Raw genomic sequence first — 23835 nt, 5'->3', positions numbered from 1 at the left:
AACAGAGACAGTAGGAGATGTTGGAATGCAAAGTATACACAGCTTTAGAGAGTCACCCTCTAAAGATAGCGCTCTCCAGAGATGCCTTCGCAAACTTGCTTCATTTTACTCACCGGTCGCGCTTACCCCAAAATTTGAAAGGTGGGCCGTTCCGTCCAGAAGCCGCGTAGCTTGAGGACACAAGGCCCCCAGAAATACGGTACGCTTCCCGATGTCTGCTTTTTTACGCGCGCCTTTTCGAAGCAACGCAGAGAAGTGGCAACAACAGCAACCACGTGCTATAGACGTGCCGACGGTGCCGTCCCGCACCCTCGCTGTCAGTGCTCCTCTTGGGACAGCAACCAAAGCGACCGGCTAGCAGGCGCGCGATGCGGAGAAAACAAGAATAGCACCGGGACGACAATGGCCGAAGGCTGTCACCCTTTCTGCTTTGTCCATCCGGCCACAGAACCAAGCGAGGCCAGCCTCGCTGACCTCGCATGTTCCGGCGGCGCTGGCGCTGTGTGTGGCTCAGCGAGCACCTCTCGGCGACGAGGCACGCGCGTCCTGCAACGAGTCGTGTAACGGTTCCTCGCTCAACACGGACGCAGGCGCTTTAATTATAGCCTCGAGCGCCGCGGCATGTTGCCGCGCGAGACGGACCGTGGCGCAGGGGCGTCGCTGAAACGACTCCCATATATAATCGCTAGAGAGGTGCCCGAAATGCCGCAGGTTAGTGCCGGTTGCACCCGTTGTAGTTAAAGCCGAGGAGTAACGCGCCACGCAGACCCGAAACAGACCACTTCTGCATCCGAACGCACCGTGAGAAGTCCACAACACCTAATTACAATATGTGTTGCCAATGTGATAGTATTCGCAGCTTTTGATGTCGTATCCAGACCCGGGTTGTGAGACCCAGGCTTCTCTGCCCTTGTAATGTTCTTCCTGAGCTCTTCTAGTACACCGCTGCCACATCTGCCGCGCCTGCCACCTTTCAGTACACCTGCCACATTTGGCAGGTGACGCCATCTGCCACCTGGGAATTATGTCAAGCCGCTTTTATTTTCACGATGATGCTTCTCGTCATCATCATCGCCATCATCATCAGCCTGACTACGCCCACTGCAGGGCAAAGGCCTCTCCCATGTCTCCCGTGCTATCTTATTAGTACGATAATGCATGCAAAAGCAGAATGCATAGCTTTAACGATCCCCGTCGGAATTTTTTTTTCGGCCATCAATGTTTCAAGAATCGTTCGTCTGTGTAGTTTTAATCAATTGTAACATATCATTCTTTTACCGCCGCCGCGGTGGCTCAGTGGTTATGGCGCTCGGCTGCTGACCTGAAAGATGCGGTTTAGGTCCCGGCCTCGTTGGTCGAATTTCGATGGAGGCGAAATTCTAGAGGCTCGTCTACTGTGCGATGTCAGTGATCGTTAAAGAATCCCAGGTGGTCGAAATTTCCAGAGCCCTTCACTACGGCGTCCCTCGTAGCCTGAGCCGCTTTGGGACGTTAAACCCACATAAACCATAAAACCATTCTTTTACCTCGCCTATGTGCGTTATTGTTTTCGGAATCATGTCACCTATCAGCTTCTGAAACGCAATTTTGAAAATAGCGCATGCCAGACGTCTTTCAATCACAGACTCGGGCATATGTGGTGAGATTTTCAACGTGTAACCCTTTTAATATTAATGTACCGAGTGTCCCTGTATTTTTTTTTTGCGTCGTATGGGATACTACACCCATGACAGACTCCATCATCAGCCTAATTAAGTTCAATAAGGAGTGAAGGCCCCTGCCTGCAATCTCTGGTTGCCACTACTCTACGGCAGCCGTATCATGTTTGCCCTATGTATCCGCGTATTTACGCTTATGGTAATATATTGTGCCCATCGCACTCTTATTCCCGCCCCCTCAGCAGCTGTGGTTACATGAATGCGACAGAAGTCGACTCCAGTCCAGATTTTGAGGGAAAGAGCTAGCTTTGAGAAGGGAAGGCGTGAGTCCTCCACTCCCTTCCTCGACGTTTTCGCACTTTCCCTCAGAAAGTGGACTGGAGTCGACTTCTCTAGCTTTCATGGAAACGAGGCTAGTGTCAGTTGCTCATGCTTACAGCGGCTGGACGACGAAGAATCCGTCCCATATCCTGGCCAATTCGGTTTCCACCTCTTAATTTAACCACCTAGTGGACTTGGGCAAGCCAGGTTTGCAATGAGTCGACTGTCATTTCTGGTCCATGATGAGTCCAGCTTGTTGGCCGTTTTCTGGCATTCCGTGTCCGGCTTAATGCGAGTAAAGCTCGGCCAAATCATTTTTTTTTTCAATTTCGCGACAGATGGCAGCACGGGCAGTAAGTGATTATTTTGGTACCATTTCCGGGGAAAAAAAATGTGTCCCCTAATACGGGTTAAGCAGTAGTGGGAGGGAACATTATTATGGTTCCCATCCTTAAACAGCGATAGGCGTGCGAATGACCTTCTTTAGGTAAAATGGCGCCCCTGACGGAAGTTTGTCATCCCAAATCTACGCGTTCATCACCAGCCGACGAGAATGTTTTACATGTTTGCCTGGGCTTGTGCTAAGTCGGTTGGTTTCTTTGCTGCGGTAGTTGTGTAGAGAACCTTCTCCGGGCTAAATGGCGGCGTTGTCATTGAATGTCGTAACCAAAAACTTCCACTTTCGTCTTCTGGCCAATATGATGTTCACCCGTGTGACACTGACGATGGGCGCTCCCAACGGTTGGTGAGGGGACCATGCATGTATAGCTATCATTCTCATCTTCGCAGCGAGGCATACAGAACGAAAAGCATGAAGGCTTTTCTCCTATAGGTTTTGGAAATCACAGTAAGACAGGAAAACCATACTTATTGAAGGCTGGCTCTTCCTCATTCAATGTCCAAACATACTGAACTCGATGTGGTACAAGCACAGAGACCACGGAGAAATATCAGCTTTATTACATTTATATGGGTGAAGCTTGATGCTTGCTTTTAACAGATGTCGGGATATAGTTCCATTCTGCGCTGGAAATATTTCCAAACTGAGCATCGAGAAATTGTTGTCACAAGTGAAACACGCACCATTTGAAACGCACGGTCAGTGTGAGCGGGACCTTCTCAGGGAATTCAGTCGCAGACGCTCACAACGCTACCGACAACCTTATCCTGTGTTGGGAAACATGCAGCATTATATCAGATACAGCGTTCCTGGCAGACGCGACCGAAGTGCTGTTACACTAGCTCGGCGTAAATGACCTGCGTTATCGCCTTTGATGCTGCAACATACGGCTTTAGTGTCACAAGTCACAAGTCCCAGAGGAGAAAAACAAAAGAAAGTGGCATACGTGACTGCCACACTCCTTATCTTCTGACATTTTATCGCGCCTTTTATCTTTATTTTCCCGCTCGCCAGGCAAACCATCGAAACGGATGCTATACGGACACTACCTGCGGCCACTTGGTTTGTGCCTTTGAGACTGCAGCAGTTGGTTATTACTCATTAGCATCCACCCAAGCGCAACATCATCATCATCATCATCGTCAAAGCAATTGCTCTCTTATAAACGCTCACTCCACCTTGGGGATTCCCCTAAAATACTTTGGACTCAGCGTAGTTTCAATTGGGTAGCGTGTCTGTTCGATCGTGTATATACTTACCCTCCGTCATTTTTTCTTTCACTCGGTCTTTACGGTAACAAATCCTAGTGTGCGCTGTGGATAACGTCTATTCCAGTCGGAAAATACAGGAGAGTCTGGCCCAAAATGCGACAAAATGTTTTGTTCTGTCGCAAAGACAGTTTTTTTCTGCAGTATTACGAAGTCGCCTGTTGTCACGAGATAACTTGTCCTGTCACTACGACAAAGCAATGCGCTACACTACAGCAAAATTTTATGCTTACTATTTTTTTTTGCTGCTATGCAGCACGTAACGAAGTGCTACAAAAACTCTGCTATGCGTACTGAAAATTTTCGTCCCTTTTTTTATAGAGGTGGTTCCTTCTCCTTGTCTGTTTCTTCCTCTCCACACCGGACTCGAATTAACTCGCTGTGCTCATTCTCTGCTTACGCAGGCAACAAACTGACCTGCGACTGTCGCCTGGCCTGGATCCTCCGGCTGGAGAACCGCACGGAAAGCGAGAGGTTCCGCCGCGAGTTGCGGCATGTCAAGTGTGACTTCAGCGACCCGGAGCGCGGCAGCAGCAAGGTGAGCACAGTGAGTCGAAATCCGCGCTTTTCATTTTTTTTTTATTTTTACTTATATTTTCAAATACAAAATGCTTTCGCGAGGAGGTCATACGCCGTGTGACCCTATGCCATCCACGAGTGCCCATGTGTCCAAATAAACCATGAACGAGTTTAAAAATACCCACATAAACTCTTCATCGTGTCCGTTGCTCTTTACCTCACGGGCTCGAGAGCTTTCCTCTGGTCGGAGAGAATCACCTAAGCCAGAACTTTCACGGGAGCCTATTTCTCTTCTTCTTTTTGTCTGCGTTCCAGTTAAGTGGTCAACTGTGCTTGCGCATGGGCGTGCGTTCTTGTGCTTTGAACAATGAGCGTAGTTATGGTAGCCGGGAACGGCAAAAAAAAAAATCATACAAGTTTTACGAACGCAAGAATGTCTGTAGCAATTTCCAGCCGTCGGCGCCTCTTTTCACATAAATGCAAATGAAGCATTCAACTTCACTGCAGGTAACGCGCTTGACCCTCAAGGATCTGGGTTGTCCGGAAGAAGCCGCCCTGGACCCAGACGCACTTCCACCCACTCCAGCATCCACAACGACGTCATCGTCGCCTCCTAGCTCTTCGTCGGAAGCACAGCCGGAAGAGGAATCCACGAGCCACAATCCAAGCCACAAGCCGGAAGTAGAATCGAAGAAACCGCCAGCGGCTGAGAAGCCGGAGGTACAGGAAGCGCCCGCCAAGACAGCGTCTTCGGCGCCGAAGGACAAACCAGCGTCATCAGCGCCGCCCATCGCATCCGCTGTGTTCACGCTAATCGTCTCACTCCTGCTCTGCTGCCGCCAAATCATCTGAGCCTACAGTGATACGGCTGCGTGTGACGTAGCCTCCGGTCTCTCTATTCGTCGACTGTGAGGAAAGACAGCGCCTCGTTGCGCTGCTGTGGACGAGTGTGGCAGCTACGCCAATGTGTCTGGTCACCGAGCGGTGTCAGTGCCTTAATGAAACGCTTGCGGACAGCTTCAATTTTTTCAGCAGAGCTTATATGAACTTCAGTGAGCGACGTTTTCTTCGTCAACTTATTTCCAAGCGATTATGTGGCTTTCGGCCGTATTGGCTGATGCCGTGCCTTCTTTAGCCACCAAAGACCGGTGCCTGTGTATGCGACGTGTTCCAAGTTTTACAGCTGGCTTGTTGTGTTCTTATTACGATGTGACTGTCATCGCCATTTGTTCACAATTCGTGCAATCTGTTACGCTTTGGTTCGCACGCATTTTGAGAACTAGTGGGATTTTGTGGATGCTTGCTGTATATGTTCGAGAAAGTGGTACGTGTTTCATTGTTTCGTACTATTTAAACGGTTAAGCCGCTGTCCAAAAACCTGAATTACCACTTTCCGTCTTGATAACCTGCCGCTTGCCGAGAAACATATCGGGCAAAGTATGTCAATTTAATGCTGTATCAGGAATAACATATTTTCAGACAACACCACTCCATCTGCTGTGCACTGCCGGATGTCACCGCCCCGTAGATAAGTTATTTATTACGTACAAGTTAGTAATATGCAAACTGCCATGGTTATTTTGATAAGTGCCTTGTCTACATTTTGAAATTGCAAATTTTCCAAAGAGATCGCCACTCACTGTATGAAAGCCTTGCTTACTCACACCATAAGTTGGTGCATTGTTGTCGTTATCTGTCCATTCCCCCGTTAAAGTCAGTGTGGCTGAATGCATCCCACTTTTTTTTTTCGTGCACGTCTTCGAAATGAAAAACTAGTGAACTCTGGTCTGTATAACTATAGTTCCTGTAGGCGTTTAAATTGTAACGAGAAGATCTGTATTTGCAAAAAAAAATTATCTGAGAGCGCCAGACAGTGATTGTTCTGGGATTTTTCAGATAACGATAGACCTTTTCTTCATAACTTTTGTCTCCTAACTGTACGCAGGCAACCATTAAATTGGGCGCAGGCTGGTCCCGAAAAACTAGCGAAAATAATTACAAGAACGAAACCTTACTGAAATGCACTTCAGAAGTGACGCAGTCATCAAAATAATAACCGCTCTCTCACATAATCATCAACAAACACTTTCTCTTTGACACACGAGCACACACACACACACGTGCTCGCACTCAAAAACGCATGCGTTCGTGGGCGTGCGCTAAGAATTTGTAGCGTGCACGCAGTGTCATATTGCGTGATCAACACATGCACATATCATTTGTCACACGAGCTACATTAAACTTGCTTTCATAAAGTTTTTCTTTTTTTCAGAGACAGCCTTAGCCTTTTCGCAGGGTTCTCTTCTGTATATGATTGATAAAAAGGCATTGTGAATGTCTATAAAAATAAAGCCATCTGTGAAAACGTATACTGTGAACGTTGATTTCTGCGTAGCGAAAGCAACGCTGAAGAGTTCCATCATTTAAGCGCTACAGATAACGATAGTGCAAATCACTGGCTCGTACTTTAGAAGGCACTACAGAGTTGTTGTTTTTTAGTATGCCCTCTTTGTATTACGAAACAATGCGGCATGCCCTCCTCGCCTGCGGTTGTGTCGACTAAGTACAACGGTCCGCCCTTAAAAGGAGTTTCCTGAGTGGACCATTCGACGCTTGCGTACTGATGTGGAAAGATTCATCCTGTCGCCGAAAGGTCGACCTATTCGTATATTTAGCTGCGTGCTCTCCCGAACCTACGCTAAGGGCTGGCTGGACTAATTCGGAGGATGAGGCAGCGAGAGAGAGAAATGCCTTGAATGGAGAGCGATGATTTTTCACGGGGCGTAAAAATCACCGCCATGCCGTTGTGCATAGGGAAGGCGCTCTACAGGGAGAAATGCCCAATGAACTGGAACGGACTGAAGATTAAAAAACTATGTCAGGAATAAAGTTAGCTCTCCTAAAATTTATAAATGGAACAGCTCGTATCGTCGCGCGAACAGCAAACAGTTTCCAGTGAGGCCAGTGTTTTCACGATAAGAAAACAAGAATTTCAAACTTGCTGTTCATTCTTCTGCCATTCCACTCCGCAACGCTCCTCCCTTCAAACTCAGTGCATGTTCTCGCGACAAATCCTGCAACCACTTTTAAATTAGAGGATGTTTTCATATATATCACCACATGCACATGACAGTCAACAAATAAAGCTTGGCAGTCAATAATTATCATCAACCTCAATGTGTTTGCATTCACGTCATAATCTCGCTGCACTTCGCTGATGGTGTGCTCAGCTGTAAGTTCGCGTACTGCGTCGTCTATGTATGCGCATGGGATGTGTTCGATATCGATGAAAATTGACGCTGGCAGCAACCTCCGCTTATACAAATGCAAGCTTTTGACGCCGTCTTACATAGTGGCGCCGCCAGTTAATTAGGCTGAGAGCTAAAATATCGAATTGCACGGTACCTGCGAGCGTCCAGAAGTTGGTGCTTCTATCTTTGGATGTCTATTGTGGTGGGCTTCAAGTAAAGAAACGAATGGGAAGACTAACATAACGGACATGAGTTGCACAGTGGTTTCCATGGCAATCGTTTCACGCAGAACATTATTCGTTCGAGTAATCCACTTACGCCGACGAGACCCATCGCAACGCCGGGAAAAACGAATGCGGTGAGAGACGCCTTATTTCGTCGTTCTGCCTCTTAACTCACAGGTGCTGAAAATTCTTAGTTGTAACTATTGCTTCGTTTTAAGAGCGAATGTGCTGGAACGAAAATACAGGCTATGGCGAATTCAAAGATTTCTTTTCGAAGCGTGTTTGCAGCAATATGTCCTTGAACAGTTAATTCGTACTTGAACGCCGAACCTCGGATACGAATTGGATCGCGAGTTTTCCTTTCAGAATATTTCGCATGCCTTTCAGCGTAATCTGTGTGCACGAATTATAAGATCTTCCAGTGTGTGTATCATTACCATTGTTTCCTTACAAAAATTGTCTATAGACTGCCTATAGACTTCTTATGGACTATTTCCTTCCTATAGGTATTTATTTTTCTTTATTCATAGTCTGTAGACTGTTTATAGACAAAAGCCTACTAAAGGTCATAAATCTATAGATTGTCTATAGACTGGCTATAGGATTTGTATTGCCTATGGACTGTTCCCTAGGGCTTGTTTATAGAGAGTCTATAGCCTTTATAGACAGAAGTCTATAGATAGACAGTCTGTAGGTTGTCTAAAGAAATTTTTGTAAGGGAATGCATGCCCATGATTTCATGAAATGCGTCAAATCTTGCTGCGCCACCTCAGAAGCTGTTGTGTAGCGTTGCATAGAGCTCAGCTACATTTAAAACGTCACTGGCCTTCAGGCGAAGCAATGTAAAAGTTATCATTTTATGTCACTTCGCCGGAAAGACCAATTGCAGGCAGTACGCTTGCAGAGCTAACATCCGCCTGCACCTTGACGTCGCTGCTTGTCAGGGACAATGCCGTCCTTCGCTGAGGCCCGCTTCCGCTCCGACTCGTGGCTTCTGTTGCTGTCCGGCTGCCTACCGCCCTTCCGTGGTCAGGGAGACCTGCGGCCAGAGCGGCGGTCTCGGTGGCGGTACACCATGCTGACCGTGGCGGTGGTGGTGACCGTGACGTCGCTCGAGCTGGCCGCCTTCGAGGGCCGCTCGAGGAGGCACGGCTCGCGCATGAGCCACTTCAACGGCGATCTCTTCTTCTCCATCCGTGTGCTCATGTTCGTCAAAGTGATCTCGCAGCTGGCCGCCATGCTGGCCAAGTCGCACGACACGTGGGCGCTGGTAGCGCAGGCCACGGAGTACGAGCGGACGCGCCGTCAGCAGGACCGGCGCAGATCTCGCGCCTTCAAGACAGCCTACAGGCAAGAACCGCCATCAGCGAAAATATGGCTTGATCGAAGTCATAAGTTCATTTATTTATTTATTCATTCAGGATACCCTCAGGGGCCCTCCGTATGGGGGAATTACATGAGGGGTAAAATCCGTCTTATAAGTTCATTGCTGACTATTCAAATTCTAACCAACTGAACTAAAAAGGCTACCTAACTATAGCTAACCAACCGCGCGGCTTGCAATCAAAGAATGCGATCTTCAGTCGCGTGTGTAGCGCAGCGCATCTGCTCCTTTAAGACTTTCACGCAGCTCAATTTTTCCAGCCTTACGGCCAGCATTGTGGTCGCCCAGATGTTGTCTCGAAGCACTTCTTGCATGGACATTTTGTAGCTGGCTTGTACAGAATCTATCGGAGACTACCTGTTTGAGGTTCGATTTTTATTAATTCGATAGCATTCAGGTTGTGATCTCACCAAAAATTTGTGGCTTCTCTCTCACGAAATTCCCCGATTAGTCGAGAAAGGTCACATAAGTTTGGGACGTCATCACAACTTGGCCACCATGACACTTGGCAACCTGTCCACCGGGTTGTGAGCTACCTGCCCCCCGTCGCACGTGTTAATGACTTTTTTTTTTCAAATGAATTCAGTGCAGTTGCCACCTGAACACCGTGGCGCTGCGCATGAGCCTTACGGAAGCTCGGGAGGAGCAGCCTGGGATGCACAAGCCCCTTCGGTGGCCGAACTTGAAACAGCCACTTACTGGGCAGTGGTGCAACGGTTAAGGGGATCGCTTTACCGCTGCACCATTGCGCCAGAAACGGTATGAGGGCTCCCCACGATCTGTGAATGCGACTGAAAGTGACATGACGTCACCATACCCATGTGACCACCAGTGGACCAATCATAGGGCCCCGCCAAATTTGAAAATCTGAGGACGCCCAAAATTTGGAAGTAGGCGCACCTAAGAAAATAGTCCAAGGTGGATTAGTGGGGATTAGTAGGTCCCATTAGTATAATAAAATATGATAATCCAATGGGAGCTATTCAAACATTCTAGAAGTTGATGACTTTTGCATACCACATAAAGGCAATGGAAGCGGTTCCAATCGGAGTTTTGGCAGACAAATCGCAAGAACATGAGACACTGGTAGTAGACACCTTAAACAGGCAACCTAAATGCTATCGCATTTTCTTCTTCAAGAATGTGCATAAGAAGGCCCCTAAGTTTTTTGCATCTGCATGAATCTATCCGCTATCCTACGCTGACTTTATTCCAGTTGTATATGTCTAATGCCTTTACTTTTATTACTTGGCTGGAGTACTCCCATGACCTTCTTATATTTAATCGCAGTTCAGTCAGTGCCCCTGAGGAGAAGCATGGAATAGAAACGAATGAATGAACCGCTGTAAAATACTCTCTACTGTCCCTCGAATTCATAAAGTTTTTCTCACGCACAGCCACATAGACACAGCCCACAAGCGCCTGAGAAAAACCTACTGAACTTGCTTACACAGAATACGGGAATATACACGACCTTTCATTCCGGTATTTACACCTTCGCAGCAGTTGTTCCAGTCACTAACTGCGTGCTTTAGGCCAGAAATTGTTAAAATAGAAATACCTGCAGCTCTTAGTCCTCGATACGAGCGGTTAGTCCGCTGAAAGACCTAGTCTCAGAATCTAGGATTGGTGAAGAGAACAAAGGTGAGGATATTGACGAGGAGACACGAAAGCGGAAGTGAAGGCAATGCTAGTGTTTGGAATGCAAGGATATCAAGCATGTTCAGAGGCTCCCTGGGTGTTTATCGTTGGCACAGCCCACGTGCAGAGCCACAATTGGAAATGTAACAAATGCAGTACCAGCAAGCATTTCTCAGCACTCTCACAGCCAACAGTTGCTCCAGGCACATGTCCATCCCAAGTAACACGTGAATCCCAGGACTAACTGCGGCAAGACAGCCAGTTCGCAAAGACTAAACCTTGCAGACATTTTACTCCTTATTGCCCCAAAGTGCTCCCAAAAATCTTCAGAGCCCTGCGTCTCCCAAAGCTCACAGAAGCCCGACGTAGGCTTTTGTCTGTTGTTACGTCGTCGGTTCCAGGGCTCTGTACTTGCTGGTCGTCACCACCTTCTTCACAACACGCTGGCACGTATTTCTGGTCCGGCTGCACGCCTTCCTGCCAGTGCTGCTGTCCGCGCTGTTGTCCATCGCCACCGTGGCCGCGGCCTTCGCCGTCGCTGTCTGGGACAGCGCGCCCGGCATCCTGGCAAAGTGCTTCGCCGAGGTCTTCGTGCACTGCCTCAGGGTCGAGAACATGGCGCTGTCGGCAGCCGCAAGCGGCCAGGTGCTAGTCGTGGACGCAGGAAGATGCAGGTGCGGCGGAGCGCGCGAACGTTCTTCGCTCCTATCTTTGATGATTCGGATAGAAATGACGCTCGTGAAAGTTGCTCAGCACAGCATCTTTTAAGAATGCACGTTGTTGGTCGAGTCGGTCGTACATACTTAAGCAAGGGAAAAAAATAGGGATAAAGGGATGGGCATGCACCTGTACTTGTGCTCTTTTCGTTCGTATCTTTTTATGTGCATTTCCCTTGCTTAAGCAGCATCTTTTTCCTCTCTCTCATAGCGGCGGGTTGTCACTGAGCCGGAGACCAGGGCTCGTGTTTTGTAGGGATTCATTTCTTGCTTTGTTATTTCGCCGCTTTACAACTGCCAGCTGCCGCCTGTGACTTCAGAGTTCATAGCTAGCAAGCTTTGTCGTACCAGAGGCGGTTCAGACCATGCAGAGAGATGAAACAAAGAATACAGAAACAAATGCAAAATACGTCCCTAGTTCCGCTGCCGAAAGCCAGTGCGCAATGGCAGTGAGCGCAGGGACGACTTGCTTACCCGCAAAGTGCAAGATATAAAATATGCCCCCATGTTCTGCCTGAGAAAGTCATTTCGTGCACTCAGGCGTAAAGAGGGATGGAGGAAATGTTGGGTGCGTAAATAGTACAAAGTTGCATTTTCCAACCCGTACTAATGCCTTGTCGTGACGGCACAGCAGGAAGCGATGAAATGCGTACTGTTTAAAAAATTTACTGAGGCCCAAATTGAATAATGAATTAAATTTAGCATAATGTATATGAGAATCAAGTTTTACGACCTTACGTTCTTACTGTGCGCTGTACAGCCTCAAAATAAGCTCTGCTAGCTTGAGGTCTTCCTGCTCGAGGAAAAGTCATTTGACGCGCAGTTGTACACGGCTCTACAGCAGTAAGGCAGTAAACACACTTTAGTTAAATTTAAAAAAAGCATGTACGCAAAAGCGATGTGTTACAGCGTTTTTTACGTAGACCGATTTATAATGAGGCACATGAACATAACCTCTCGGTGGGCACTTTCCACACTTGCATGAAATCTGCGGACATGGCACACTTCCCACACGTCGCCAATTGGAAGACATTTCAAGTGTTGCACGGGTGGACGCAAAATCAAGGCGATTTTGTAACAAAAATCAAGTGACCACAATACCCTATACGCAAGGAATGCTTTCTCTTTGTAGCACCATTTGTCCGGACGTCTGATCTCGACGTTACCTTATACGTTATGTGCAAAATATTCGGCGCAGGACAAGGGCAATACCATAGCATGGGAGCTGGAGAGGAAGCCTGCATGGTTCTTTGTATCATCGCCTTCTCGCTTTTGGAGGCGTTGCTCAACTATGTATTTCGTTTTATGCTGGTTAAGGACCTCGCATATGCTGCCTTTAAACTGCACGTTTTGGTATTTTTTTTATTGGTGCAAGCATCAACCGAAGATTTACTACGTTGTGAGAACCAAAACAAAAGCAGAAACGAACTGCAGCACAAAACAGAACAGCGTTGTTTCGAACTCAAACACAAATATCGCTCGTGTTACCCCCCATGCTGCTCTTCCCTTAGGAACATAGAGAAAGGCATGTTCCTTTTGTCATCATCATCATCATCATCATCATCATCATCATCATCAGCCTTACTACACCCACTGCAGGGCAAAGGCCCCTCCCATGTTTCTCCAATTAACCCTGTCCTTTGCCAGCTGCATCCACCCTATGCCTGCAAACTACTTAATCTCATCTGCCCACCTAACCTTCTGCCGCCCCCTGCTACGCTAGCCTTCTCTTGGAATCCAATCCGTTACCCTTAAGGACCAGCGGTTATCTTGCCTTCGCATTACATGCCCTGCCCATTTCTTTCTCTTGATTTCGACTAGGATGTCATTAACCCGTGCCTGTTCCCTCACCCACTCTGCCCGCTTCCGGTTTCTTAACGTTACACCTGTCATTTTTTTTCCATGGCTCTCTGCGTTGTCCTTAACTTTTGTGCTTGCGAATAAAGTCTTCACTCACGCCACTTCGCGTCTTCTCTCCTCGCCTAGCAGAGGCGACGACCTGCGTGCGGTGCTCGGAGAGTGCCGCGCAAACGTAGAGGCTGTGGTGCGCATGCTCGGAGACGCGCAAAAGCTTCTGGGAACGCTGCTGCTGTTGTCATTTGGCGCCAACATGGGTGTTGTGTGCGCCGTACTCTACGCGCTCACCGATTCCTCGAGCCCGGCCAGTCTACTGTTTTCCGGCACCATGTACGCTGGCCTCAACTTCGCCAATGCCCTGGACATCGCCTTCGCTTCCGAGTCACTTGCGACTGAGGTCAGGTTCGAGGGAAGGAAACGACGCTTGCCCGCTTGGTGTTTCTGTAACGGCACGTGGCTAGTCGTTAGGGTTGTTGAGTTGTCCTGCCTTACCCAACTGGCCGCCCCTCTGTTTTTCCAGATCACGGAAATGAAGTGGACCTTGCGGTCACTGCCGTTTCAGGGCCACCCCGACGAGTTCGCCAGAGACGTAAGCGTCGTTTCTTTACTTCGCTTTACGCAAGAACTTTACACATTTTTTTTTTCGAATGATTTTGCTGTCGTAGGCTATAATAAATGCTGCGTTGCACTTACGCAGGTATCTACTCATGCATTCAGTAGCGGGCATCCTATGCCGTTCAATCAATCCTTGTTAGATTATGTAGTCTTCATACCTGATGTCGAACAGTGCAGGAGCAGGAGGAGGTCCGGGAGAAATAGGGGAAAGCCACACTGAGCGAAATCATGTATTAAACTCGAGCAAGTGTGTGGGAGAGCAGAGTTAGTAAACTATATGCGAACAAGCACGTATAGAAATAAGTCTTCTGGTTCACGCAATTACTTGCTTGACCATACATCTGCGCAGTATCATGGATTATATCGCCGACGAAAAAAACTTCTGGAGAAATTTCAGTGTTTAGTCACTGGTACATTCATTTTCTTCTATTTATATTTTATATTTTCGAAAAGTCGATCTCGTGTGGGAATGCAGGGCAAATGCGTTACAATCATCAACAGTTATATGCGCATCTGAGGAATGAAGATGAGCTCTTTCAAAGTTACTAAATAACATGAAGTAGTGGCGACGGTATGTGCAAAAAGGGTGAAACGAGTATAGAAATAAATTTTTTGGCTTCTGATTTTCTTATTTGTAAGGATGTTTAAGACATCAGAATATATAGATCACCACGCGGTAGTCGTCTGCGACATCAAAATAATTTATAATCGAATTTCTTCTCTCACCTGTTCCGGTTTAAACGACCGAGCAATGGCTATGACGTCAAAGGTCAACATAGGTCACGTGGGGCATGAAACAAAATTGCAGTGTAATCGCTGCTTAGTCGTTTTAATTCACTACAACACCAAAGTCAGCCTGCCTGAGCAGCCGAAATCACAACGAATGATGAAGCAACGATTATATTGCAGTTTTCTGCATGCCTCACGTGACCTATGCTGCCCTTTGACATCATAGCCATCGCTCGACTTTTGAAACCGAAACAGGTTAAGGAAGTAGTTCAATTACAAATTATTTAGCTATCGCAGACGAATACAACGTGCTGAACTTTCACATCATTACAAAAAAGAAAACATGAAAGCGAATTTTCGTGTCTATACTCCTAGAAGGAAGGAATTAAGACCAAGCTTTGAGTACACACTCATGTTCGCAAACCTCAGACGCAAATAGCCAACGAAAGCAGGAACTGAACACAGTCACTAGATCGCATGCTCTGCATCGCTTTTGTCAATCGTAAGGCAAATGCGCACTATAAGTATTAAGGCTGTTAACCGCAAAAAATTGTAAAGTCAAATTATGCATTGCTTCACAGCCTGCAATCACTTATAGCTATCATCACAAAGCTAAGATAAGCCGGTGGTTAACGCGAGAGTTCTGGAAGATGCCGCGGGCATGGCGAAAACGGCACAAGAACCGCAAGCAAAGAGTGTGTCACAACGAAAGCATGACGACGCCTTGTGTAAGCGGCAGGAACGCTAAAAAAATATAGCATTATACAAATGTGTTCGCATCCAGTACGTTGTCACGTGACTGGTGCGAAATGCGTGACCTGCAACGTTTATGTAAAAAAAAAAACGTGTGTACTGTCAAAAGTTCTAGGTAAACGACTCGGAGACATTGTTCTCACACTGAAAATGTTTTCAAATTTTGTTATTGTTCGCAGGTACGGTCCTTTCACGAAATTCTCGACCCATCTTCCATGTTTCTCTCAGCGCATGGTTTTTTTCGCGTGAACTTGGCACAGATGGTTTCGGTAGGTATGAGGTTATTACAGCCCAGCCCATCGGCGTGCGAGATAGCCGTGCTCGCGAAATCCCGGCACAGCATTGTAGCCGCCCACTGCGAAGTCTCTGGTGCGAAACCTCTAATGCTTACAGGCCTCTATGAGGGCATGTAATGATCCTTATATTTGCATTCCCTCCCGTTTCCCATCACTTAGCCTTCAGGCCATTCGTGTCAACAAAGATTTTATGATGAATTAAATAATTAATGACACCGTGTGGCTATTTACACGCTGCAATCGCCTGGGAGAATTTTAAGGGTAGGATGAATACGTAACCTCATATGAGCCCTCATATATGAGAGGATTAAAATCATGTTTTCTAGAAGTATAAAATATCGGGCGAGTGAGCCTAAAAAGACAGTTGTGTAGGCTACTTGTGATTTCACAACTGTAGACCACAGTAAAGGACAGCGTCATTTTGTGTGTGTGTGTGCAGATTATCGCAGAACACGCTTATTAGACGGTTTCTAGAGTTTAGAGCCCGTGTCATAGCAAAAGAATGTATATCATTATATATTCGATGTGACGGTTTTATCGGCCCACAGAAGCTCTCAATAGTCATTAGCACTGAAACCAACAGGTCAAGGACGTAACGAAGGGGATACTCGAGGCGGTGAAGACGAAGTGACGATGCGTTTGGTGTCATATAGACGCTTGGTTTATGCTCCGCTCGAGTTCTCATGCGTTTCAATAATTAAACGTCATATGCACTGTCTGTATGGCTGCGAGATTTATAGCTTACACTGCAGGCGTGACTGAAGCTCACAGGCGCAAGCGAGTCTTGGTACGCGCAACGAGTGACGTTATTTAACTACGATACGTCGTTTCTATCTTCCTTTCCGACCAACGTGTTCGAAAACGCGTTCTGCTCCCCCATAAGGAAGTCGGCTTAAGGTGTGGTTTTTTGTGTAGTGACGCAGAAGTGATGCAACAAATGTAATGCGGCGGCTACAGAACGCACCAAACGACGCGAAGAATGAACAAAAGCAGGGTGAACACATGACTGAACAGACAAAAGAACCCTGTAATGTATATATACACAATGTTTATGATCAAATGTCGAGAGTTATTGAGTAATAGTCTTTGCAGCCGTATATATGTTCATGATTTCATGCACATATCACTTTCCTCAAGCTATCTGTGTCACACTTTTCTAGCGCTCATCGACTTTTGGGTTAAAGATGGTTCTTTTACAATCATCATGCAGTCATCGCCTATCTGGTCCTATGAGTTGCCTTTCAAGGTCAACGCCAGCGATTAACTAAGGTCTGGCTTGATTAACGACAACAGTACCTAACGTAACTGTTGACATCAGTCCGCAAGGACTGGCAGTACGTGCTTGTTCATCATCGCTCCTCATTTGCTTATGTTTCAGATGGGTGCTGCAGTGATAACGTACACAGTTATACTCATCCAGTCCAGCCAAGAAGTGAAGACCTGAGGCCGAGGAGATGTGAAGACCTCTGGCGAGATCAATACTGCGCACACCGGCAAAGAACCTCAATCACATAGCACGCAACCCGTACTTCGAGCCCGAAGACAATGGCCTCCTTCTTGTGCGAACACGAATCTAATAACTCCCTTTTCCTCCATGTTTTTTATGTGTCTATCCCTTACACGCTGCCACCAGCGAAACCCCGCCCCCCGTGCTCTCCAACCCGGAGGATTTCCTGCATGACGTCCATCTACCTTTTCAGCGGATGAGCCTTCCAGTATTCTTTACATTAGAGAGTTTTAGTTTCACGTACGTACAGAGTTCACGTACGCAAACGTGAGAAGTCTACGTAGCATACGCGCATGTCGTTTCAAACCCTTTTAGTTGCACGTACGCGACGGACGCCGCGCGTTCTTCCTAGCGATGTCTACTGACAGATGAAGGCACTGCTGTAGCCACTCTAAGACAAACGAGTCAAAGCCAAGCCAGTCGAACTGCGTCAGAGCGCTGCTTCGTTAGGCTTAACAGCTGGGAACTCGCCCTTATATCTGAAAAACAAAAGCTATTTGTCGCTTGAAACTTTATGCCAGGGTAAGAATGGGCAAATCGAAGGCGTATACAACAGTTTAGAACACGATATCGCGTCGAGGGATTAGCGACGAAGCTGTTATCGCTGTGAAGCGGTGGGCAGGGCGCCGCCATGTTTGTCAACGCTATAGGTACGCAAGCAACGCAAAGACCGCAACGTAAAAATCCGAATGTCACGTACGTATACGTGAGACTCGCGCATACCCTTTGCGTTCTGCGCATGCGCACTGGTCACCCGTAAGAGCTCTACGTACGTGAAGCCTCTACGTACGTGAAACTAAAACTCTCTATTATGTACGAAGTACCCACCAGCACACTGATACGATGCACTCCCCTGATATTAATGCAAAAGGGGCTTACGTACCGACCTCGTTCAAACCACCCTTACCCCTCTCTGTCCCAAATCCCAAAATAGCTCACTGAATACCTACTGGTCTTAGCTTGACTGTATACAGGCCTTTTCCTTTCTGTCTCTCCAAGCTTCTTCGCAGACCCCGAGAGTTCTGGTTAAGCACGTCAAGGCTGTCCCGACGTTATAACAGCGGGCTTTCATAATCGCCCTCAGCATGACTACGCCCACTGCATGGCAAAGGCCTCTCCCATATCTCTCCAATTAACCACGTCCTGTACCAGCTGCGGCTACCTTATCCCCATCAAACCTCTTAATCTCACCCGTCCACCTAGCTTTCTGCCGCCCCCTGCTACGCTTGCCTTCTCTTAGTATCTAATCCGTTACCCTTAACGACCATCGGTTACCTTGCCTTCGCATTAATGCCCTGCACAAACCCATTTTTTCATGGCTTCGACTAAAATGTGACGTGACCCACACTGCCATCTTCCTGTCACTTAACGCTTTATCTATCTTTTCGTTTTCCATAACTCGTTGAGGTGTCCTCAACTTAAATCGAACCCTTTTTGTTAGCTTCCACGTTTCTGCCAAATAGGTGGATATACACCTGTTTATACTTTTCAGCGGACTTCGAGTTTCGTCAAAGCTGTTTTTTTCCTCTCTCCTTCATGCTTACTAGCAAATGCGAGCCGACGTCACTGCAGGAAAAAGCACAGATAGTCAGTCTTGTTTCAGGCAGTTATAAGCTGCATAGCCTGTTAAATCCCCTTATACAGACAGCCGTCATGCAATAGGCTATCTACGCAAGGGTTGGAAAGACTGCTCTCCACCCGTTGAGCAAAGATCACCGCCTTACAATGAAAGACTCGTGAGCAATGCACTATGGCCATGTTCAGGCCACTGCGAACCCGTACACATGTCGGTTCATGAGGAAAGGTATGTCGAGGCAGGCCTCGCTCATGTCGACCCGTGCGAAGCCGGATTCGCGTATGAGGCGACCACTATCCCTGTTCAGGTGGCACCCGCAGGTGATCCGCTTGGCCAGGGGCGTCGCCAGGTCCTGCAGGAGCCTCTCCAATCCCGGCCCCGGATGTCCCACGTGCTCGCTGAACAGCAGCATCCCGCCCTTTTGGGTTGAAAAAAAAAAAAGTACCGTAACGTTTGAAGCTTATTCACGGGGGATGTCATAGAAAGACACCTTCTTTTACGCTATAATCTTGCTGAATACCATTCGTTGCACTGGCTGGTAAATAATAAGAAAAGTTATAAGCCTATCTAAAACTGTTATTCTAGTTCGATCTAGTGGCAAATAAGTTGGAACCCTTATAGTCTAGATTTAGCTAAGACAGAAAGATAAGTAGGTAGATTTAGCTATGGTATGAATTGTTTAAACTGACATTAGCAGTCCAGTGTAGACAGTCATAGAACCGGAACTCGATAAAAGGTATGAAAATATCTGCAATCAACTTTGGCTTGCCATTAAAATGGTGCTGGGCGGAGAACTATGAACTAAAGATTAAAAAAATTGGATGTGGTGGATCGGTCGTGGCCGTTTCTTTGAAAACTAGTATTTGCTTATCTTCGGCAAACAATGCTGAGAGAAATCTTTTAGAAACCTGCAAATAAATAGCCGACTGTGTATTCCAGTCTTAACCGACCACCGATGAGCTGATTGATATATATTATGGGCAGGTTGGATACAGCGGCCCATCATGTATTGGACATGGAGTGCTACCACAGACGCGGACTAAAACCGGCGCATTCAGCATTGTATGGCCGATGAGAATATTTTTTCAGTGACACCGCAAATCACAAACAGTAATTGTAAAGTGCAAATCAGCTTTCCTGATCATTTTGTTGCTGGGCACTGTTCGTTATTTCATTTTCCCGCTTGCGTATTCGGCGATGTTACAAGCTCTGAAAAATGAAACCTGATCGAAATACCCCTGCATTTCTTACTTTTATTCCAACAGTCTGCTGAAAATTTTTTTCAGATAAGAAGGACAAACAAGGCGTAAGTTTTGCAGCATTAGACAACATTCATTGTACGTTCATCTTTGAACTTATTGCCTCACTAAATGACATACTTTTCAGAAAGACTTGAAATTTTGAGCCCGGCCTGCTCATATTTTTTTTTCTTTTACACAAAGCTTGCGAAACAAACTGTTTTTTTTTTCTTTTCGGCTAGAACTTTGAAAACTCAAGCGTAGCTCTGTGTCGTACGTCGATATAAGTAAGAAGAGCAAATATCCGCCGATCCTAAACGCTGAAAACACCTAAACTTTATCGTATGTTCTTCCTAAACATATAAGACTTTAAACCAGTGATACAAGCCACCTACCTAAATAGAGGAAAAAATTCCTCCCAATACAGAAGTTACCATGGTTACCATGAACATGAGTTCGCATGCCTCTCACCGGCCCCACTTTGTTGAGACGTTCCAGCGTCATCTGCTGTGGGGCACGGACATCTGCTCCCTGAGTTTTTGTGATAGTTGCGAAGGTCACTTGAATCTTTCGATTTAATATTGCGATTATATCTGAATAAGCGAGCTCACATGTTCACAGTATAACGATGGCCACCACTGTAAAATGGTACATACCGAGTATACTCTGCACAAAAGCAATTATGCCTCAAAATGGGCTCTTAGTGATTCACAAAGTTAAAAAAGGTTTCGAGGCTGACGCTAAAAAACTCAGGACGCTCAGTTTCTGTCTCTGGCCTGAGGCAGTGCTACACACTGAAAGTACCACAGGCCAACAAAAACTAATTTGTAAAGAAGATGTCAATGCAACGGTCTCGCATCGTTATAGCTCACGCCTGCCATATTAAGCTCACCTGAGCACTTGGGGTTTATTTTTTTTTAATCTTCTTTCTCCTTTTCACGAAATTTTTTGTTCAAAAACGTCGGTCCAAACGCAGATGCTAAGACGCAGCAGTGTGGGTGAAGAAACAGAAAGGAACAGATAATTCCGACCCGCCGCGGTGGCTCAGTGGTTAGGGCACTCGGCTACTGATCCGGAGTTCCCGGGTTCGAACCCGACCGCGGCGGCTGTGTTTTTATGGAGGCAAAACGCTAAGGCGCCTGTGTGCTGTGCGATGTGAGTGCACGTTAAAGATCCCCAGGTGGTCGAAATTATTCCGGATTCCTCCTTTCTTCCTTTCTTCTTTCACTCCCTCCTTTATCCCTTCCCTTCCGGCGCGGTTCAGGTGTCTGCCGATATATGAGACAGATACCGCGCCATTTCCTTTCCCCAAAAACCAATTATTAGATAATTCCCAACAACCAAAAAAGAGAGTTTGGGAAGGTGCCAGCAATGCACATCATGGCGCGCATTGTCGCACAGTCATACACCTTGCCCGAGAACACCCGTGACGGGCTGTGTGTTATCGAACACTGTTTGCACAACGACTCCACGAGGCGCTACCTGCCGCTCACCTTGGCGAGGACGCGGCGACACTCCTGCAGCAGCTTTCGGCCGTCGGTGGCAGAGCACAGGACGTAGGTCAGTAGCACAGCATCAAAGTGTCCGTCAGGCACCTCGCACATATTTTCCCCGTAGCCGACAATCGAACGCTGCATCTCCGCCTGAGAACGTGGAGCAGCCGATTTATACGAGAATCAATGTTTCAGTATCAGGAACTTCGCAGCCATGTAAACGTTTGCTGCTGGGCCCGGTAGGTAGGTAAACTCTTTTATTGCGCCCAAAAACAGGGGACCAGTCAAAGGACCGTTTGCGCTGACTTAGAGGAGGTCGGCGGGGATCCTTTGGGATGCCGCGGCCTCCACCGCGCGCTGGATAAGCCAGCGTTGGTCTGCTGGCTTGGAAGTACACAGGAGAGACTCCCACGTCTCTGGGGTGTTTGCGTTGTCTCTGTTGTAATCACACCACGGCTCGAGCTATCATCTGGAGCGCAGTAGACGGATATCTCATACGCCTTGTTGTCAACGGTGATCTCTTTGAGTTGCATCATCCGTTCAGCTCTTTCGACGACTGGGGTGCAGTACGCGAAAGTATTCTGAATCAGGTTAGCTTGTATTAGGTCTTCGTGACGAACAGCGTCCCTGGGGAAGCGAGCAGCAGTGCAAATTGCTTCCAGTAGTTGGTAGGTTGTAATCTTGGAGAGTAGCAGTCCGCCCCGTGGGCGCACAATTAGCTTGAGAGCGTTGCTGGGTAAGCGAGGCTGGTTCGATGCTACAGATTTTTTGGCTAGTAAGCGTCCTCGTTGCCGAGGCGTGAGTTCAGCTTCCGTCTTCGCACGTAGCCCATTGTCGATTTGGGACGCTTGGTTCGGTCCCGCTTTGTCTCCAGGGAAAGCTGGCACGGCAGGCCCTGATGTTGTTCGCGCTTCCCGGAGCTTGTTAACTTTAGTCAACCAATCACTCGCTGCTAATTCTTCTCGAGAAATTGGGATGCCTTCTACGGTGACCCTCATGGCGACCTACGGCGCGCGGGCACGGTCCACGGCGCAGCCCAGCTGGCGAACGCTGCTGCGACGCAGGTAGCGAACGCCACTGCGACGCAGAGCTCCGTATTCTTCGGCGCGGCGCAGTAGGCCTAGCGAGGCATCTGGCTTGGTCACGGGGAAAAGTTGACCTAAAATGGTCAAAACTTGTTGTACGTACTTCTGGTTGGTGTCCCTGGATTCCGCTCGTCTTCAGGAAACCGGTGATATCAACGGAAGTATTGTAGGGTCTCACTGTCTAGGGTAAAAACACGAAATCAGCGGAGCTCACGTGGAATTCGTCCGTTGTCGCTCGCGCTCGCAGCGCCCCCCCTGCTGGGCCCGGCACACCTAACAAAAAAAATCTGTCGAGGAAGTGCGTGGCCCTTTAATGGTAGTAATGGTTGTATCGGTTTATTTAAAGCTTATTGGATGTTAATATTATTAACCTCATCAGTGGGTGGCGAAAGAGACAAAAGAAATGCATAAATGGACCCAACTCTTCTCGTGTAAGAAGTTTTCCCCACAGAACGCTTTCGCTAAGAGACCGAGAAAGAAAGGGGGGGGTGAAAGAGGGCGTGGCTTAAATACGCCTCTTTCATGTATGATACATAAGTTGCACGGGCAGTACGTCAAAGGATTTCGCTCAACATGACACTGCACGCACGCACGGCTTCCAACAAGGCGCATCTGCTTCCAACGGTTTATTAGTGAGTTTCCATATTAAGCAAACATTCAACGATACGCTCTCGTCCCAGATCCTATTACAAAAAAAGACACTGAGATATTCTATGAGCTGGACGCACTGAGGTAGCATAAAACTTTTGTTGAAGACGTTACATGGATTTTTATTTTAAATTTTAAATCAACGAGGGCTCAAGTGCCTTGTTTGAAGCCTGTTTCTGAGCGCTAGCAACATGAATGATTGGAGGGAAAGGGGGAGAACGTGAGAGTTAATCGTGCTACGGATGGGTGCGTTGTTTACTTTCCTTGTGTTGTCACGAGACTGGTGTCTTTATACGCCAGTTCTAGGCAATTAGCGCCGTTGTTAGCGCCTGTGTCAGCGTCCTTTTCCCGTCTGCTTCTGCGCTGTGGTACTGTGTCTTAAGTACCCTGACACTCCATACAAATTCCCTTTTCGCCAAATTCTGCTCCTCTAGCTATCTGAAAAGCTTACATTGCCCACAGTGGAGCATCAGTGCCAAAGTATATCGTGAATAAATGTTGCCTCTTATCTCTGATGCAGCTAAGGAAATTACAAATCAAAGGATTTACAATTGGCTTTCGGTAGCTGACATCACACGTTGGAGACACTGGCAACACGGCTTGTAGGCCCTCTGGCCCCAGAAGCTCGTTCCTTCAGTGGCTCTCCCAAAAGACGA

At 47.3% G+C, this 23835-nt stretch overlaps 3 protein-coding genes across 3 annotated transcripts in view; 2 read left to right on the top strand and 1 right to left on the bottom strand.

The window, feature by feature from the left end:
* Positions 1-6535, top strand: part of LOC144136521 (uncharacterized) — a 36944-nt gene extending 30409 nt beyond the window's left edge. The window contains exons 3-4 of the mRNA XM_077668899.1: positions 4052-4194; positions 4674-6535. Of these exons, the coding sequence (XP_077525025.1) occupies positions 4052-4194; positions 4674-5018 (488 nt within the window). The 3' untranslated portion in view covers positions 5019-6535. The remainder of the gene's footprint in view (positions 1-4051; positions 4195-4673) is intronic.
* A 2055-nt stretch (positions 6536-8590) lies between these two features.
* On the top strand, positions 8591-17185 carry LOC144095180 (uncharacterized). Its single transcript, XM_077628967.1, has 6 exons — positions 8591-8991; positions 11068-11360; positions 13374-13636; positions 13760-13828; positions 15516-15605; positions 17011-17185. The coding sequence occupies exons 1-6, from the start codon at positions 8591-8593 to the stop codon at positions 17074-17076; spliced, it is 1182 nt and encodes a 393-aa protein (XP_077485093.1). The 3' UTR covers positions 17077-17185.
* Positions 17186-18743: 1558 nt separating this feature from the next.
* On the bottom strand, positions 18744-21588 carry LOC144136535 (thiol S-methyltransferase TMT1B-like). The gene is made up of 2 exons (XM_077668922.1): positions 21447-21588; positions 18744-19133 (listed from the first exon to the last, which is right to left on the bottom strand). Exons 1-2 carry the CDS (start codon positions 21555-21557, stop codon positions 18900-18902), a joined length of 345 nt encoding a protein of 114 aa, XP_077525048.1. The 5' UTR covers positions 21558-21588; the 3' UTR covers positions 18744-18899.
* Positions 21589-23835: the final 2247 nt, after the last annotated feature.

The sequence above is a fragment of the Amblyomma americanum genome, chromosome 6 (assembly GCF_052857255.1).
Source record: "Amblyomma americanum isolate KBUSLIRL-KWMA chromosome 6, ASM5285725v1, whole genome shotgun sequence".
Classification (NCBI taxonomy): domain Eukaryota; kingdom Metazoa; phylum Arthropoda; class Arachnida; order Ixodida; family Ixodidae; genus Amblyomma; species Amblyomma americanum.
The sequence above is the reverse complement of the archived record's forward strand: the minus strand, read 5'-3'. Positions and strand labels throughout refer to the sequence as shown.